The 20,039-nt window shown below is 41.0% G+C and overlaps 1 protein-coding gene across 1 annotated transcript in view; it reads right to left on the reverse strand.

Moving 5' to 3' along the window:
* The window catches only part of gatad2b (GATA zinc finger domain containing 2B), a 67,788-nt gene that overhangs the window by 26,943 nt on the left and 20,806 nt on the right, over window positions 1-20,039 (reverse strand). The window contains exons 2-3 of the mRNA XM_022218795.2: window positions 13,841-14,221; window positions 5,122-5,251 (exon numbers count right to left, since the gene is read on the reverse strand). Of these exons, the coding sequence (XP_022074487.1) occupies window positions 5,122-5,251; window positions 13,841-14,220 (510 nt within the window). The 5' untranslated portion in view covers window position 14,221. The remainder of the gene's footprint in view (window positions 1-5,121; window positions 5,252-13,840; window positions 14,222-20,039) is intronic.

The following is a 20,039-nucleotide window of genomic DNA, read 5'->3' on the forward strand; positions in this document are numbered from 1 at the left end:
CAAGCTGGTCAACTTAGGTGATGCCCACAACACCACAATTTGCTTCTTTGACTTAAGAAACATTGGTACACTCAGGTCCGTTGTACCAAAGCCTCTGCTAGAAATAATAATTCATGCTTTTATCTCATCCCGTTTGGACTACTGTAATTCTCTCTTCACTTGCCTCAACAATTCCTCTTTAGACCATCTAGTTCCAATTAATTCAGAACACTGCCCAGCAACATGCCACATATCACATCCACACCCACTATATACTCTCTATATTGACTCCCAATTAGGTTCAGGCTTCGTTTTAAGATTCTTGTTTTCACATACAGAGCTATACACACTCAGGCACCTGCTTACATTTCTAAGTGGCGCCAAACTTATATACCCTTAGATCCTTTGGGTGCTTTCACACCTGTTAGTCCGTTAGAGTGGTTCGTTTGGACCCAAAAGTTGTTACAATGTTGCTGGTTCGGTTCGCATTCACACCAGTGTTTTCACAGTTGAACCAACTACGATGAATGTTATATCTCCCCCTAGTCGTTTGGCGGCGCTGTTCACAAAAATAATGACGTAGGTGAACGCTGATTGGCGCAGCATGTGAAGAGGGAAAAATCCCAGAAGAAAACAACAGGCTGGTTTATTCATAAACAATGAACTATGTTCTCCTGTTCCTTCTTGTTGCCATATATTCATATCATTGCTTTATGCAGCAAGCACAAATACTGCTGTTGTTCCAGCATGAAGCTCGCATTCGGTACGAGAATATTACACAGTCGTTTTTGGCACGGAGAAGATGCATTGCAAGACATTATCGTTATCCCAACATTCCCCGTGCAGGTTGCTACGGCAGCTCCCGTAGACCAAAAAGTCTGCTGCGCCATCAAGCCGGTCCGAATGGAGACAGGTTTGTGTTCTCACCAGGAGCGAACCGAACTGGAGTTGACATAGAAGCGGACCGAGACCACCTTCGAGAGGTGGTCTCGGTCCGGTTCTTTAGTCCGCACCAAAAACATCTGGTCTGCTTTCACACCAGCCCAAACGAACCGTACTTGCTGGTGTTGCGGACTCCAGTCCGCTTTAAGCGGACCAAAAGGCGTATGTGTGAAAGCACCCTTGACAACAGCCTAGTACTAGTACTATCAGTCTGGTAGTGCCCTGCACTAAACTAAAAAACAAAAGGTGATCGCGCCTTTGAAGTGGTGGCCCCAGCCCTATGGAATGCCCAATCTAAAAACCTTCATGCGGTCTTGGTTTATGCTTTTAAAAGGCAACTAAAGACTTATCTATTTAAAGTGGCCTTTGTCTCACCTACTGCGGTTTAGGTTTTTAATATGTATGGTCTTGTCATCTTCTCACCCTACTCCATCTTACTAGCCTGTCAGTCAGGAGTGTTGTCAGGACAGCTATACACCAGTCTATGCCATTTCTCTCCATCACCGTATATTTTGACTTGCTAAACTTCATGTAGGCTGGTTCTTCTCTCATGGAGGTAGTCGTCGATGTACTGATGCCATCTTTCGTGGTCTTCCCGTAGAAAGTCTTGTTGCATAAATTCTAAAATTGTAGACTAACTCTTTCAGATGATCCAGTGATCTTCGCCTAACATGTCCAAACCAATGGATCCGACTCCTTTTGATATTTTCTACTATTGGTGTTCTTTGTAGCTGGGCACAAAGATCCACATTCATGATTTTATCCATTCTTGTAACCCACATATGTATCCCTTTCATATTTGCAGGTGCTATTTTTGTCATATTGTTCTTATTAATGCTCCAAGTCTTGCTTCCATAAGGAAAAATGGGCCTCAGCATTTCGGTTTGTATTACTTTCTTTGGCACATCCTAATCCTCCATAGCCTATACATGAATCCAACATTTTGTGAAAATTTCCTTTTGCGGGCGTTTATCCTTGTGTCGATTAAGCCTGTTGGTGATAGTACGCTTTCAAGGTAGGTGAAAATATCTACCTCATTTATCACAGTGTCATCGAGCTGGTTGTTGGTCACTTGTTTAATCCTGTGTAGCACCATTACCTCTGTCTTCTTTAGGTTAACCTTTAGTCCGTATTACTTGAAACACACATGCCACTTAGTCAGATGTTGTAAATCTTCCTCATTTCTATCAAGTTGCACAATGTCATTCACATATGTCAGCACATTTTTATGGTGTCGATGAGTTTGTTTTTTTAAATAATTATGTTAATCAACAATTCAAAAGTAATGGCTGTTTTTGATTATTTAATTTTCAATAAATTTTTATTTATTGTTACTTTTGTGAGTTTCAAGTGATTTCAGTGAGAATTGTGGGTTTTTCCTTCTTTAACTGAGGGGTACCAACAATTTTGTCCACGTGTGTAGGTATAGCATGAAGAGCAGCAGAGAGAGTGCACTTGTTTGTCCAACTCCATTAGTAGTGTCAAACATGTTTCTTTACCTGTTCCTGTTGACACCATGATTCAGCTACTCCTATATGTGCTAATAATAGTGCATCTAAGATGGTAAGGTAACTGATAGCTCTGCACCATGTTCCACAACTTACTTCTGGGAATTCTGTCAAATGTCTTTTCTAAATCGAGGAAGGCAATGTAAAGTGGTTGATCAGTTTCTCCATGATACTCTGGATGGTAAATTAAATCCCAGCAGTGGCCTAAAGTCATGTTGCCATGTCCCCAACTTGTCCTCTGCTGTGGGTTGTAATCTTATTTCCAGGATGATCTCACAAATCTTAGCGGTATGAATGAGCAATATGATGCCTCTGTAGTTAGTTAGAGCTATATATGCTAAAAAATAGGGCATATGATAGCTTTACCCCAGTCTGTTAGTAGTACTCCTGTTTTATATGTTGTCTTAAATAGGGTGGTCAGGGCTAATGTTGTCCATTGTGAGTCCAATTTCAGAAGCTCTTCACTGATGAGGTCTCAAGCAGTTGCTTTGCCATTCTTGAATTTTTTTCACAGTAACTTCTAGCTCTCTGTCTGTTATATAACTAGCATGTAGCTTGCTTAACTCTAGTGTTCTGCAGAGTGGATAAGCAGCGTGGAGAAGTAACGCTCCCAAGCTTGATTGATGTCTCATGGGTCTGTTAGTATTTCGTGAGATTCTAAATGCTTATAGACTTTTTCTGAGCTTATTTTCCTGTAGGATTTAGCTAAGTAGAAGAAGAGCTTCTTGCTTCCTTGCAGGTCTGACTACAACTGAAATAGCATTTCCCATTTCTCGTTCTTTGCTGTTCTCTAAACTATGTTTATTTCATTCCTCTTGCTTTAATAAGACTGCCTTACTTCATCCAGTTACAAACGACGCTGGACTTTTTACTCACTGCTTTCCTGACCTCTTTGTTCCACCACAGTGTTGTTTTCTTCCTTGTTGTGCATGCATATTTATAACCTACAGAGTCGGTTACCACCTTGTGTAGACTTGTCATAAAATTCCCCTGAAGATGCCGATGTAATTTTCTTCAATGTCACCTATCTGTTCTTTGTTTTGGGTAGACAAAAAAATTAACTTGTTGGTGTCATTCATGTGGCTGTGATTGACTTTTACTTTTATTCTTGGTCTTGTCTTGTACGGTAGCAACTTGGTCTTTGTTACCACAAGTCTATGGTCAGAGCGGAGCGACACTGATGGGACAGCCAGCACATCTGTCACTATATGTGTATTGTTTGTTAGAAACAGTTCTATCATGGTCTTCCTGTCGTAGTTCCAGAGAGCTCGGTCCCATCCATACCAGGTAAATTCATGGCTATCTCAGTGTTGAAAATATGTATTCGTGATCTTCAGTGCATTCCTTGGGCTTAAGTCCAAGATGGATCTGCCCTCATCATTTCTGTCTCCAATACTGAAATGCCTGATGTTGTCCTTGTAACCCGGTCTATCTGTACCGATGTGGCCATTGAAGTCTCTCATTACTATCAGCTGCTCATCTGGTCTGCATAAGCCAGTTGTCTCCTGGAGAAGTTCATAAAATTGTTCCTTCTCTGCCTTCGGCTAGCCTTGCTGAGGAGCGCAAACCTGGATGAGACATCATTTCTGATATGCAGTTTTTGTACTGATCCTAAGGATTCGGTTGCTCACTGCTGTATAGTCTCTAACTTAACTACCAGCTTTACTATTTAACATTATGCCTACTTCATGTTTCCCAGATAGATGTCTACTCCTGATGTAAACAAGATGTATGGTAGTTTTGCCAGTGCGCTTGTCTCCGCCAATCCAATTACATCAATCTTCCTATCTTTCAGTTCAACAATTTCCTCCAATTTTTGGAGGATCGTGGCTCCATTTAGTATTCCGAGGTGCAGTCCATTTCTGCATTCGAGGGTCGTTTTCCATTTTATCCATATGACTACTTCCTTTTAGCTTTAGAAGCAACTCAGGACTAGTGGCTTGCTGGGCCTGTCCTGGCGTTTCCAGAGCCTCTTGCTACCCAGGCAAACTATTGTCCCGTCTTCACCATGAGAAAGTCAGAGGCTGGAATTTGTACGGTCTTATTACTTTAAATATGACTATCTATCCTGGACCTAGCACAGTTTTGTTTTTTCTTTCCTCTTTTTTTGCTTTTAAGGGCTATGTTGATTTTCACAGTAAAGCAATTTATTTCAAAATTGTTTCTGCAAAATCACTGTTGTCTGTCGTGGCATAAATGTCTAGATACTACAATGCCTTTGAGCCTCAGCTGCCATTTCCCACAGAGAAGAAGCCAATCAGGTGTGAATTAGTCCAACAGCAAATTTAAAATTAGTTGTAAGCAATATATGGCACAGTAGTTTCAAAACTCAACCAAATTTCTCACTCAAACTAAAAGTTAAGTAACAGAAATTTCAGATGATGAAATCGGTTTTCTTCAGAGTGTGATATTTTGCTTCCACCCGCAGGCTCAAGTCTTTTATACTGATGAATAAATGAGAAGAGTCGCTTCAACTGTGAAGAACATAATACTGTCTATGAGAAAAATGAATTCTTTTTCAGGCACCTGTCATACATAAAGAACGACAGGTGCATGAAATAGCTTTTCCCACTCTACTCAGGAGCAAGTTTTAATAGCCTGACATGTTATTCAGGTCTAAAATGATTACAGAAAACATTCAGTTTGTTTCTACAGAATGTGCAGAGGTGATGTTTTTACTCAATGGTTTTACCTTGAACATGTCCAAGTTGGCCTGGTGCACCCGCTCCTCAGGCCGAGGTGTTGTTCTGGGACTAGAAGCCTCATTGTCTGACAGTATGATGACATCTGGAGATGGAGTTCTTCTATCATGGTCAGCATCACTTCATGGAAAAACAAGAAAAACAAAAAGCCCCGTCAGTGCTATCAATGTCTGAAGTAAATGTTTATCATCAAAATCTTTCTATTTTTGAATGAAAACATTAAATCTTTAAGCAGTGTTGACTGTTTTTCCCAGCTGTTTTCAGAAAGCTTAAAACACTTTTGTGAAACTGGTTGTGAGGAGCACTGTGATCTCTACGGGCCTCCAGCAAGGCTGTCAGGCTGTATGATTTCCAGTTTAACTAATTTAAACCTTTCTTCATATCTCATTTTTTTAAGATCAGGTCATTGCAAACTCATTCTATCCAGTAAAACAGTGTTTAAACTACAACAGAATTTTAATCCAGCCATTTCCAAAGGTAAAAGGGGCCTAAAATATAACCAAGCCACATTTTGAGCCAAGCATGAAATGGGGCTTGCTTTTTCTAATGGAAGGCATTACGACGGAATTGTCTTAAACGTGAAAGTTACATTTCAACTGAGATCACTTAATGGAATGAATGCAAATACATAAAAAGCACAACTAAGTGAAGCCTTCATTTTTCCCATGTGGTGAGTGTTCCCTAAGGCTGGTAAGACTGAGTGAGATCCATCTAAACACACCAGCTTCTTCCATTCTGTCTGTGTTCAGAATGAGGAATGTTTTCAGTGCATAGTCACATTATGACATCTTCATGCCCCATACAATCAGTGAAGCTGTTACAGAAAACAGTGGAGAGTAAAAGCTACGCATCTGAAAGGTAGAAAGTTCACATCTTGTCATCAAATACTGAACACTCTATGAAATGCTCAATGTTTGGCATCTCTTGGTCATGTCAGTCATCAATGCAGAGTAAAGAGTTAGGCAAACAAAGTTAAAGCGAAAGGACTACCTGACAACATCCCCACAATGTCACAACTTTGAAATGGACCAACTTAATGGAGCTTGCTTCATCTAACTTATTTAACATTTACTGAACATTTATCCAAAGTCACCTCCAAACTGACACCATGTCAAAGGTTTTGACAAAAAAAGTGACAGATTCTCTTAAAAGGTAATATGGCTAAAATCAATCAGTCGGAGTATATACATAGAGAGCTTTATAAGTTTGATTTATACTTAGCACTTGCATTGAAGCTACACCATACTGCATATCCTAAGTCATTATAAAGTGGATTTATGGCTAATGAGGGATTATGGGACTTTTATCAGCACAGAGTCTACAGAGACACACTTGTGTGCAGTTTTTTTAACAAACCAGCAGTGCACTGGCACCTTGGCCATGTCCAAGTCTAAGTGTGATTAGTGGAAAAGTTGGCTTGAACAAGAAAGGGTTGAGTCCTTGCAGTATGGTAAACAATAAGCACTGCTGGTGACTGCTGATGTGACAGGATTGTTTCACTCCACTATGACTTTTGGCTTTCCTGCTGGAGGGGTAAAAGTTAAAGGAAATACAACAGCACAAAAATGAACAAGAGCCTATATTTGTGGTTGTTCCAAATATGTTTGATACTGCCCCCACATGGCAGCAGACTGATACAACAGCTAGACATGCCTCTAAAGCCACCACAGTACCAGAGCCCATAAAAGTGAGTCGTGACAGTTAAGTGAACTTTGCCAGTGTTTGAGGATTACCATTACAAACACTGATACATAACATTTGCAAATTTGTAATAAATTCATTTCACATTTTTTGCATGCAAAATGAAGAAATTTCTCTTACTTTTTAAAAAGAGGCAATAAAAGGCATCACATCCAGACAGGACAGGAAACATAAAACATATATTGCATGTTTATACACATACAAAAAATTATATTTTGCACATCTTTTGTCTATTTACTATACATTTAGTTACTCCAATGATGTTTTTAGTTAAATCTATAATGAACAGCATGTCAAACAGTTTGTCTGTGCCTTTTCATCCATGCTGTCCTTGTATAAAGTCTCCACCATGATTTGCTGTGCTGCATGTTGCTCCAGTCGCTCTGAGAAACATTGGATTAAATGACATTAAGATAACGGAATTTACAGTTAATGGGCTGTTCGTAGTTAACTTTATGTGTTATTAACTTGAGCCAGCATCCCAGCCTAATCTGTTACCTGTTAACATTCCTGAAAGCTACTCACTTCCACTGACAAGCTTAGACATACATGTTGATTAGATGCTGATGTGTTGATAATAATAAATTCTATTCTTTAACCTTCTTACCTTGTGAAAACGCATCATAAAAGGTCTCCTCTGTTATGACTCCACTGCACTGCAAGTACTTGCTGCTAACTTTCAGAAACTATTGAGATGCTCCACTATCCAAAATTACTTAAAAAAAACCACTACTGAAGTGAACAGACATGACACAGCTCTCTTTTAATGGTTTGTACAGGACCAATGCGGGTAAACTACACTGTAGCATGACACTGACCTGCAGAAAAGTTACTACACACTGTGGTGATGCAATTAGCAACTACGGAACATTTTGCCCGTATATTTGCCAGGTATGGAACAGTATAAATGTGCACAACAACATAGTTCCATTGCATAGGCAACAGCACAGACTCTGCAGATTGAACTCCTTCATTAGGGTATTCCATCTATTCCTCAGATTAATGCTTGAGGCTTTAGGGGTGAACACAACAGCCATTTTATGAAGGTATTTGCATCCACCAACAGCAAGCTTTAATTATTCTACTAGCACTGCTTCAGTTTTAAGTGCAAATGCTAGTACATCCAGTTTTATATTCTCTACTAGGTGTTGCTGTTTTTTCCATGCATGTAAGCTTAGAACATGGCTCTTAGACACACCATTAAGAATGACGACTCATTACTGCTAGAGTAAAACAAGCAATAGCATGATATGTTCACTTGTTCAATCGCTAGTTAGAAAGAAAGAAAGAGGGTGTGTTTGGCCAAATGTTATCATAAGAAGAAGTGCGGAGTCGCAGCGCAGTAACAAACGCCTGTGGCAACTGCTAAACGCTGGTCCAAGGTGCACATGGTATGTGTTGATATTTCATTTTGCTCAGAGGATATTTTGTTTTTATAAATTGGGTTTTGGTACCTATGGTAAGCTTGTGTTGTAATACACACACACACACACACACACACACACACATATACGCACAAATATGTGCGCACGCGTGTGTGCATATATATACATATATACGTACAGAGGGTACGGATAGTATTCAGACCCCTTGAATTTTTTCACTCTCTGTGTCATTGCAGCCATTTGCCAAAATAAAAAAAGTTCATTTTATTTCTCATTAATGTACACTCAGCACCCCATCTTGACAGAAAAAAACAGAAATGTAGAACTTTTTGCAAATTTATTAAAAAAGAAAAGCTGAAATATCACATGGTCATAAGTATTCAGACCCTTTGCAGCGACATTCATATTTAACTCACATGCTGTCCATTTCTTCTGATCCTCCTCCAGATGGTTCTGCTTCTTTATTGGAGTCCAGCTGTGTTTAATTAAACTGATTGGACTTGATTAGGAAAGGCACACACCTGTCTATATAAGACCTTACAGCTCACAGTGCATGTCAGAGCAAATGAGAATCATGAGGTCAAAGGAACTGCCCAAGGAGCTCAGAGACAGAATTGTGGCAAGGCACAGATCTGGCCAAGGTTACAAAAGAATTTCTGCAGCACTCAAGGTTCCTCAGAGCACAGTGGCCTCCATAATCCTCAAATGGAAGAAGTTTGAGACGACCACAACTCTTCCTAGACCTGGCCGTCCAGCCAAACCAAGCAATCGTGGAAGAAGAGCCTTGGTGAGAGAGGTAAAGAAGAACCCAAAGATCACTGTGGCTGAGCTCCAGAGATGCAGTCGGGAGATAGGAGAAAGTTCCACGAAGTCAACTTTCACTGCAGCCCTCCACCAGTTGGGGCTTTATGGCAGAGTGGCCCGACGGAAGCCTCTCCTCAGTGCAAGACACATGAAAGCCCGCATAGAGTTTGCCAAAAAACACATCAAGGACTCCCAGACTATGAGAAATAAGATTCTCTGGTCTGATGAGACCAAGATTGAACCTTTTGGTGTTACAGTGAACCCTCACTATAACGCGGATCACCTTTCACGGCTTCGCTGTTTCACAGATTTTTTTTTAGTGCAGTTTTTTAATGTTTTTTTTAAACAGTGCATTGTGTTCTGCATCCCGATTGGCTAAGGGACTGACCAACGTGAACAGTCTCCGCGCCTCTTCTCCTCTGCCCATACACGCCAGCGCTGCCTGCTGTGGAGCGCTGGATCATTTCTCTCCTTGGTCTCCATGTAGTGAGACACCCTGAAAGACGGAGCCGATGGAGCAGCCTTATTCTTTTCCCCCGCCGTCAACCGGACAGTGGACGTGGTCCCCAGCCGTCTCTGGCCACCGCAGCCGCGCTCCCCAGGAGAAGAGCGCCGGCGCGAGCCTTCCCCACCTCCGACTGCTCCAATTGATTCAGCCGGCCCGCTCTCTGAGGCAAGAGTACCGCCGCGGCGTCCACCTGGCTGCAGCTGCAGCACTCCCCCAAGTGCAGTATTGTATAATAACTGTAAAAAATAAAGCTGACTACTTCACGGATTTCGCCTATCGCGGGTTCTTTTTGGAACGTAACCCCCGCGATAAATGAGGGTTCGCTGTAATTCTAAGCGGTATGTGTGGAGAAAACCAGGCACTGCTCATCACCTGCCCAATACAATCCCTATAGTGAAACATGGTGGTGGGAGCATCATGTTGTGGGGGTGTTTTTCAGCTGCAGGGACAGGACGACTGGTTGCAATTGAAGGAAGGATGAATGTGGCCAAGTACAGAGATATCCTGGAGGAAAACATCTTCCAGAGTGCTCAGGACCTCAGACTGGGCTGAAGGTTCACCTTTCAACAGGACAATGACCCTAAGCACACAGCTAAAATAACAAAGGAGTGGCTTCAGAACAACTCTGTGACCGTTCTTGACTGGCCCAGCCAGAGCCCTGACCTAAACCCAATTGAGCATCTCTGGAGAGACCTCAACATGGCTGTCCACCAACGTTCACCATCCAACCTGACAGAACTGGAGAGGATCTGCAAGGAAGAATAGCAGAGGATCCCCAAATCCAGGTGTGAAAAACGTGTTGCGTCATTCCCAAGAAGACTCATGGCTGTACTAGCTGAAAAGGGTGCTTCTACTCAATACTGAGCACAGGGTCTGAATACTTATGACCATGTGATATTTCAGTTTTTATTTTTTAAGAAATTTGCAAAAATTCTACATTTCTGTTTTTTTTTTTCTGTCAAGATGGGGTGCTGAGTGTACATTAATGGGAAATAAAATGAACGTTTTTGATTTTGGAAAATAATGACACAGAGAGTGAAAACTTTCAAGGGGTCTGAATACTTTCCATACCCACTGTACATACACACACAATGGAAGCAAAAATGCAAGCTGTTATCAGGGTCAAAAGACGGTATACAACATATTAAAATTTTTGGTCAATATGTATGAATAAGGTCTATTTAGTTGTTCCATTTTGTTATTTTGCTAATGAATAACTAATACAACTTTTGCTTTAAAACAAGTTTTTGACAGAGTTCTAAAATATTAGAGGTCTAATAAATTTGTAAAGTGCTGTACACACATACATACATACAAAAAACCAGGTACATTCAGGGGTGGCTTTGGTTAGTGTCTACCACAGTGACCTGGAGTGACTGCTGAGAGGTAAGTCATCCCTGCAGATTTTTGAATGTGATTGCATAGCTGGGTTACAGCAACCACTGAGTTCTTGGTTTTGTACAATCACCAACATTTATGCCGCCACAGAGTTTGATTGTGCAGGTTTATAGAAGGTTGGATTCTCAGCTTTCATGGGTTACATGTTGTTGTTACAAGAACTATGAAATACGCATATATAGGTGTGGCCCTTTTTCATTGATGTCAACTCTGAATTGAATTCTGAAATCCAAAATTGGATTTGCCACAGGTGTACTGAAATCAACTTGTAGAGACTTTGAATATTTCATCCAGTATTACATAGTGACATTTTCTTTAAAAAAAAAAAAAAATCACGATCACTTTGACTCTACAATGCAGTGGGCAATTACTTTTGAAAGTCACTGTAAAGAATACTCTCAGACCACATGGAGTATCAACCTTGATGATGTTAATCTAAATTCCTATCAGTCTTCTTACTTTATAATCCTAGATTTAAGCTAATTTAAAAGCAAAACATTTATTAATTCAATTTACACTTACGTTCAACTGCGCCTGAATATTTGCCTTTTTGTGGTGAAGCCCATTTTAGACATGCATTACTTTACATTAATTTTATGGCATCTATGTTTTTTATGTCTGAATGAGCATCCTGCAGACTTTTTTTGTAAAATTCTTGTCATCTCACTAGGACTTGGTAATATTCTCATACTGCTTTCAGCATGCTGGTGCATTTATAGATAAACCCAAACAAGGAACACACTTGTTGTGTGAAGGAATTTGGGGAAGACTTTTTCCATTACTAAAACCCATATTGGTCTACAGAGAGTACAGTTAGTTGTCAAAATCACAGGACACCAATGTCATTCACTTTGCTGTACAATTCCCCATTGAACACAAACCAATGCTAACATAATAGCATTACATGATTCTAGGACAATCACCTTTGTTTACTGACACATCGCTTGACTGAAGTTGATCAGTTTGTCTCCCTTTCTCCTAACTCTAACCCTAATCGCAACTGTTTTGCTAATTTCTCAGTTTTCTAACCTTTCACTTTTATTACCAACTAAGGTCCATATTGTAAAGCCTTTGTTATTGTTTTCCAGACTCCATTGGCTGCCTCCTAACTTTGCCGTTAGCCATTGTTGGTTTGTGCTTCTTGTTTAGCTTCTGCTGGTTGTGTCTCTGCTAGAGAGACACGTCTGTCTGAAGTAAATCTTAGTTTATGATGATACGGGTACTCCAGCTAGCTGCAAGCTAAAAGTCTCAGGAGGCCTCTTAGCAATAGCCTTAACCTAGCATCATCAGCAAAATAAGTTCCGACTGCACTAACCCCAACAAGTCAAAATTTTCTTGTGTATTCAGTGTAATAAGAAACCCTGGATATTTGTGTAAGAGTGTTTATTACAGCTTCAGCAGTATCTGTTATTTCACCTTCGAAACACAGCTCCACTAATTGATTGGAGTTGCTCTGCTCGACAAAGGTACTCGCCTGTCCCTTGTCTGCTGACAGATGCTTTCAGTGTTGATTGGTCGATTCCTTATAAAAACAGAACTTCACTGTGGCGAAGACAGACTGTAACAGGTCGGATCAAGGAGACGTGCTAATAATGAATGTATTTAAACACATGGAACAACAGGGTACTTTAGGGGTACATTAATTACTTATAAATTTACTTAGAATTATAAATGATCCCTGACATGGATACAGGAGCAAATAGGACCCAATGGCAAGTCACACCGTGTACATTTCTTCACTTCAGTCAGGTCAGCTGTCACACACAGAGTCACAGGTTAGATGTAGTTCAATAATTTGCTACTTAGTGACTATCATCTAGTTGAGTCCTGAGCTCCATCACAGCTGTCAGGGAATTTTTATTGTATTGTTCATAAAGTAGGAGCTGGATTATCATTACACATGAACAGAAGTTTCAGTTTCAGAAATTATACATAAACTCAGCTATTGGTTATTTGGACAGTTTGATATGCTTGCTATTGGTTTAGATTTAGTATTTTGCTTATTAGTGCATTATCATGTGTTTTACATCAGTTATACACTGTTCCAATTCTTCAACTTTTTGTTAGCAAAAATATGCATTCTTGCTAATAAGTGGTTAGCTTGGCAGTTATCATTAACTAACAGATGGAAAACACTGGCCATGACTTAGGGTAGTGCATCAACTCATTCTGTCTCAAGAGCTATTACTTGCTCAATCAACTAAGGGACAGAGCTGTAAACACCGTCATGTAAAAGAGTCAGTCAAACATGTCAGATAGGTTAGTTGACTGAGTATTTTGTTTTTATTTTTCAGGTCATAGTTAACCTCATCTTGAAGTTATTAAGTCTGAGAAAGATTGTAATTATGTATGGTGGATGTTGTATACTATGTTTTCAAAACACTGTACAATGCAACTCTGCAAAAACACAGAGACACTAAGCATTCATAGATTCTTGCAAATAAGGCCATTGAAAGTCATCTAAAGTACTGATCAATTTCAAGGTCAGGGAAATACCTAACTGTCTTCCCTGCTGAGAACCAGCATGTTGTGTGACACACAAGAGCAGGTCAATTACGTGCCGCTGAGAACGCAAATCTACAGATTTTCTTTCTGATAAAAGGCTCAACCCACAGGCTAGTTACTCCTTCAGGCAAAAGGGGAGTCTTTCACATAAACTACTAAGTTAATCAATATCCTTTTGCTGGAAATACTCAAATACATGATGCCTGAATACAGTTTCACAGTCCTGGTAGGTTGTTCATGCTGGCTCATTGTCTCAACTGACGAGAACACTTGGAAAGAACACAACCATTGTTAAGGTTATTAGCAACTGCCTACTAAGTCAAAATGTCAGCTGTGAAAAACAGTAACCCCACAGATGAATTCTTTACTGCCAACAGTGTTTCTTCAATGTAGATACTTTAATCTCACCATCTTCTCCCAGCGCTCATGTCCACCGGCTCGTCCAGGATGTTCTCCTTGCCATTCTTACTTGGTCCCACATGGCTGCTGTGACCGCCGAGCCTCAAACTCCCATTCAGCTTCTCCTCATAAGCAGCACCCATTAGACTCTGATGGTGGAGGGTGCTGCCACTAGGGCCCTTCCCATCCCCCAGGTTCCCTGCAACCTCTAGGGCTGCTAGGTCAGCAAGGTCCTTGCGTTTAAGCAGTGCCAGCATTTTGAGGCGCTCCATGGCCTCATGACCCTCCATTTTTAACCGTTTGGCCAGTGTCTCTTCCCTCTCGCTGGGTGACTCCAGGCCTCTCTTTAGCAGGTTGAGCCTCAGCGCCTCCTCAGACATCCGCTCCATCCTGAATTTGACAGAAGACAGAAGTGTTAACAGAGCCAACTCAAACTTCAGCTATTGGAACCTGTAACACACAACTGCATTTAGGTCAAACACCAGACACAGTCTTCCATGTACCTTGGGGTGTTAGTATTGCAAGCACTTGTTGGATAGTTTAAAAGGTTTCGGAAAGCACAGAAGTCAAGACATTTCTGTTTCGAGGAACTTCATTTTTAACTGATAATAATCAACAAAATTTCAAGTGACCTGAGACTCAGTGTAGTATATATGACAAGATTTGACAGGGATACATGAACAAATAACCAAGTCATAAACACAGCATTATAAGAATAGCCTAGATCTCTGGACTTGATAGTGACACACGTTTGATACCTTTCTATGTGTATAACTAAAATACAGCAAAAATACTTCTGTAAAGACAACAAGAAGTCAAGTCTGAGAGCACATTAGCTTAGTCACATGACTGACTTCGGCATGACAGAACACTGAAGCAAAGACGCTGCAGCAAAGCCCAAGCTGCTGGCTGAGCATATGACAAAGCAGAAACACCTACAGTAAATTGTTACAGGCCCACTCTCAAATCTGTTCCTTCTTTAAACTGTTCCTTTAATGTTGGCAAGGCTTTACATGCAGAAGTTGTAGGGAAGTGAAATAATCCTACAGCATATATGCAGGGAGCTGAAACATATCTCATCTTTACTGTTTTTCATTAGTCCTGATGGTTAGCCTCTGCAGCTGCAGCTTTGTAGTTGACAGAGCACTATTTAAATTTCTCCAAATCATCTTGCAAAGTTGATGGACACTTAAAGGTGAACAAAACAGCAAACCGGAAAATGCATTCCAACATGTGCAACAAGAAGATTAGAATTTTCAGTTGTCTGTTAAAAGAAATGTGACCACAGGAATCCTTCCCCACACAAGGATGAAAACACATTTTATTGTACCATAAACTGATGCAGATAAATTATCAGCCCAAATGACCAATGCTATCAGTGTTTAAGAAATCATAAATAAATTGTTTATTAGTTATGCAGACAGTTTGATAAGGAAGCTGGAGGAGAGTACAAGTGGGGTTTTTTGTAGATGTGCATAATTTCACCTGCAGGCTCCATCATGTGTGTGGCCAGACAACATGCCAACGGTTGCTTTCATTTTCAGCACTCACCACAATGTCAGAAACACCTGGACCAACACTGAATTTGGCCAAAAAGTCATGTACACTGGAGCATCAGTGACTCCAGTTCAGAAAGGTTTAATTGGCCACATTATCATGTAATCAGTTTCCCGGTAGCAGATTATACCTGCTGGTGTCATTTCCCTTCATCTATTGCATCACGGTGCTCTGGCCACCACCACTATAATGAGCTCGTTCTGTCTTCGTCTGGACTTTCTGTTATCCTTCTCACATCTACAGCAACCTCTTTACCACAGAGAGGACTCTTAATGATCCCACAGTATGACCCTCCCAGTCACTTCTTTATCTTTTCTAATTAATTTGTGACGCAGAGGCCGAGTTGTCGCCTCCATTTGCTGCGAGTAAAACACAAGCAGCTCCTGCAATCTCTCGGCCCAGTGTGCTGAGAACGGTGCTGATGAACCAATCATAGTTGGCCTTGTGCTGCACGTTAGTAACTGGCACCCCACACCCTCCCCCTCCTTCACGGTCACAGACTCAGCCGCCAGCCTTTACATAACACACACACACACACACACACACACACGTATACACACATGCATACACACATGCATACACACACACACACTCTCCCTCCCACTCGTCCAGCTTTCGGCACTGTGCCAGGCCAATGCAAGAAAGGAAAAGAAAATGAGAGACATGGTGAGAGAGACATAACGAGACAGGGTGGAGGTTGATAGAGCAAAAAGGTTGTTCCATTAAAAAAAAAAATCAGGACAATGTAGGACAGGTACACCTCTTTTCAAAAGTCAGAAATCTGTACGGGACTCTATTCACAGGTATATGCTGCACGGTGAAATGGTGGAGTACCTAGAAGTAGCCCTCTAAATACTGTTCTAAAAAACAGATAGACAGTGTCCAGACATCCACACACAGCACAGCATTCCAACAGAAGGCAGGATTTTGTAAGCACTCTCCTGCTCCAGCTGTACAGTACCACAAAGAAACCCCTCCCTGCTTCTCTACCCTCCCCCAATTCCTCAAACTCTCGTCTTTTCCTCCCGCCTCTTTCACTGTAAAAATAAACACTTGCTTACTTACAGGGCCCCCTTAAAACGCAGTCAGAACTCAGAGTTTGATTTGTTCATATTACACCAGCCAATCAGGTGGGGATGTGTGTATGCAAGTGTGTGCGTGTATGTGTGTGTGTGTATATGGGGGGTGGGGTGGTAGTAAAGGAGTGACAGAGCCAAGATATACTGAGAGAGAAGGGATTTTTTTCTTCATCTCTTGCTATCCTTGCACACGTCTTTGTGTGTAGGCTCTGTGTGTGTGTGTGTGTGTGTGTGTGTGTGTGTGTGTGTGTGTGTGTGTGTGTGTGTGTGTGTGTGTGTGTGTGTGTGTGTGTGTGTGTGTGTGTGTGTGTGTGTGTGTGTGTGTGTGTGTGTGTGTGTGTGTGTACAGGGCTAGAATGGAGGCAGAGATGGCAGCTCTCTCCTGACATAATGCCAACTCTTAATTCCCTCCTCCCATCCCCCAACACACACACACACGCACACACCATGTTCTTTATGCAAAGAGCTGTCGATCAGATGGCTGCTTCTAAAATGTCCTCCTCAGAATTAAAGCAGCGCAGCCTTCCGTACACTCACGCTGCTGCCGTAAATCCACAGCAGACAGCACTATCCTGTCCTGTCCTGCCCTGTCCATGTGGCACCCGATTAACAATGTTTGCCAAAGTGACTGAGCATAATAGTAATAAGACCATTCGCGACGACACTGTCAGATCTGTTGCTCATTTCATGCATGATGTGCATCATGACATTTTATTTGGCTGATGTAACTCCGGTCTAACTGTCCGCCTTCTGTCCTCTATGTCTGCGCCACCTTCTACTTCTTGCTGGCGCTTTTCACACACAAGTGGGAAATTGTTTCATTTTTTCTGACAACTGAAACATTAGTGGATGTCAGGGTGATCATTGACATGCAGGAGTCAGATGTGTCAGCTTTAGGGGAAGTGATGTAGCTTCAAAGTCTACATTGATACATTTAAATATATATATATATATATATATATATATATATATATATATATATCTGTCAATATCACTGAATATGTTTAATTGACATTTTCTTAGTCGTGGCTAGGAGAATTTTTATTTATTTATTTATTTACAATTTAACTACTTTGGCCCATTTATCAAGAAACACTGGTTAGGACTTGTGTAAATAACATCAGGAAAGATTGTTTCATTACAGTGGTAGCGTATCCTTAGCAATGCAGTACGCTACTGCGTGAGGAGTTATGTCCAAGTACCGTTTGAAGGGTTTTTCTTATGTCTTGTTCCTGAGTTTTTGTCCACTGTGGACTGTTGTTTCTTGAGAAGTGGGTTGTGTCTGGTAGTATGTAGCGTAAATGGTAAATGGTCTGTATTTATATAGTGCTTTTCCACCTGCAAGGTACCCAAAATACTTTACATGATACGTCACATTCACCCATTCACACACACATTCACACACTGATGGCGGAAGCTGCCATGCAAGGCGCTAACCACAACCCATCAGGAGCAATTAGGGGTTAGGTGTCTTGCTCAGGGACACCTCGACATGAGCACGACGGGCCGAGGATCGAACTGGCAACCCTCCGGTTGCAAGACGGCCACTCTACCCGCTGAGCCATGCCGCCCCCATGGCCCCCCTTTGGCGTACGCCAAAGGTCATACAATAAGTTTGTTGTATTCCCATTAGGGATGGATATGGTTAGGAAATTAACAGTAATACTGCTGTTAACTACAGCACATAATAAGTCAGTACTTCACCAGTATTCCTATTGGTACATTTTGACTGTTCAAGAGAAAAGAAAGATGCTAAAAAATTAATTGCTTAATATTTCCATAGTACTGTATATAAATGACCATTATTGCGCAGCAATAGATGACAAATAGATGTAGGAAAATTTGAGAACTGAAATGTAAAAAAAGAAGAAGAAAGAATTATGTACAGCAAAAGAAAACCAGCAATCTTTGTGGCAAATCAATTCATAGATACTGCTGTTGTGATAATGGTATGTCACGTGCAGGGCACTGTGGACAGCGTCACAGGTTCTACCCACTAAATAAAATGATACGCATTGTGATTCATTTAAATTATCCTTTATTATACAAGAATGAAATAGGAAAGTTTAAAGTTAGTTAATGGCTAGCAAGTCAAACTGCATTTCTTTACCTGTATGTGCATCTGTGTTACCCCTTTCAAAGATGGCAACTTAACAGGCTGGGTGCATGTGAGAATGCGCACTCTGGTCACTCGCCAGTAAAAGTTGCACCGGCAATCTTATTAAGTTGAACCAGGTAACGTTTCTGTATAACATTCAACACAGCACATGTCTGAACTGAACCGTCACAATAACAGCTAGACACACACAAGCAGCTGTACTTAGAGTTGTGTGAAGTGATTTAAGGAAGGATTTTTCCATATTTCAACATCAGTATTCATTCAGAAAACATCACAGAGATGCTTACTGCACTGTTAATTTGCCAAAATAAACTTTCCTCAACACTTTCAGATCTATTGGGCAACTAGAAAAGCCTGCCAAGTTGGTTCATTCTTGCATATGCCATTGTCAGAAACGCAGCATTTTTTTCCCCAAAATGCAGCATTTCTTTGTTTATTAGCTATTGATGATCACAAATCACGGAACCACAGAATGTGGCCATTTAATATAGTTGTACCCACAAACAAAATTACCTTGCGCTGAGCACAAGTGTTATGCATGTGTACGTTATGTATGGACACCGAATCGCTTGACCTAAATATGTAGCAGGCGGCGGGAATTGATGGGAGTCGGAAACAATCGAATCAATTGTTCCTTATATCATTTTGGACGGATAAGTCCTGATAAGTCTGCAGCAGTGGATTTGTAATAGGATTGCAATCAGCTGACGTAGTGTTCACTTGTTGTCATAGTTAGAGTGACGCCCTGCTGTTATCTCACAATAATACAGAAATTTTTAACAAATCCATGCATCCAGACAGTAAGCCTCACTACTGCCAAAATCTAATCACTTGGTCCCTGTGTCATTTCTGACCTTCCCTGAAAGTTTCAGCCAAATCTGTCAGTTTTTAATTTTGCGCACAGACAGACAGACATATGTCGATCATCAGGTAACTCCACTACGCTCCTTTGCAGAGTAATAAAATGACATGTCCATAATAATGAAATGGACTTAACACATCAAAGAACAATGGTACTCACCAAGAATTAATGTAATCCCCATATGATTTTATAAAGAGCTGAAGTGTGTTTGGATCTTATTGACTCTGAGTTTGTTTGTACCTGCAGCTTCAGACAGCCGCAGGATCCATATGTGCGTCTCCAAAGAGAGAGTTGCGTACATTTGCACACAAACCAACAGCATGGGTAACTAATCAAATTCTTCTAAATTATCGCTGAGAGAGCACGAAGACAGGATCAGTCTGGACCAGGATCTGATGGCAGGTCACACTGTGTAGACCTACATTTCTTCACCTCAGACAGGTGAGCTGTCATACAGAATGACAGCTTTGTTTACAGCTGTCTAGGATTATTTCTTCTCAGTTCATTACAAAGCCGCAGCACCAGACAGTGGTAGGATCCATGAGTGTAAGAGTAGTTAGTAACTTCATTAAATAGGTTTAATTATAAAAT

The sequence above is a fragment of the Acanthochromis polyacanthus genome, chromosome 11 (genome assembly GCF_021347895.1).
Source record: "Acanthochromis polyacanthus isolate Apoly-LR-REF ecotype Palm Island chromosome 11, KAUST_Apoly_ChrSc, whole genome shotgun sequence".
NCBI lineage: Eukaryota > Metazoa > Chordata > Actinopteri > Pomacentridae > Acanthochromis > Acanthochromis polyacanthus.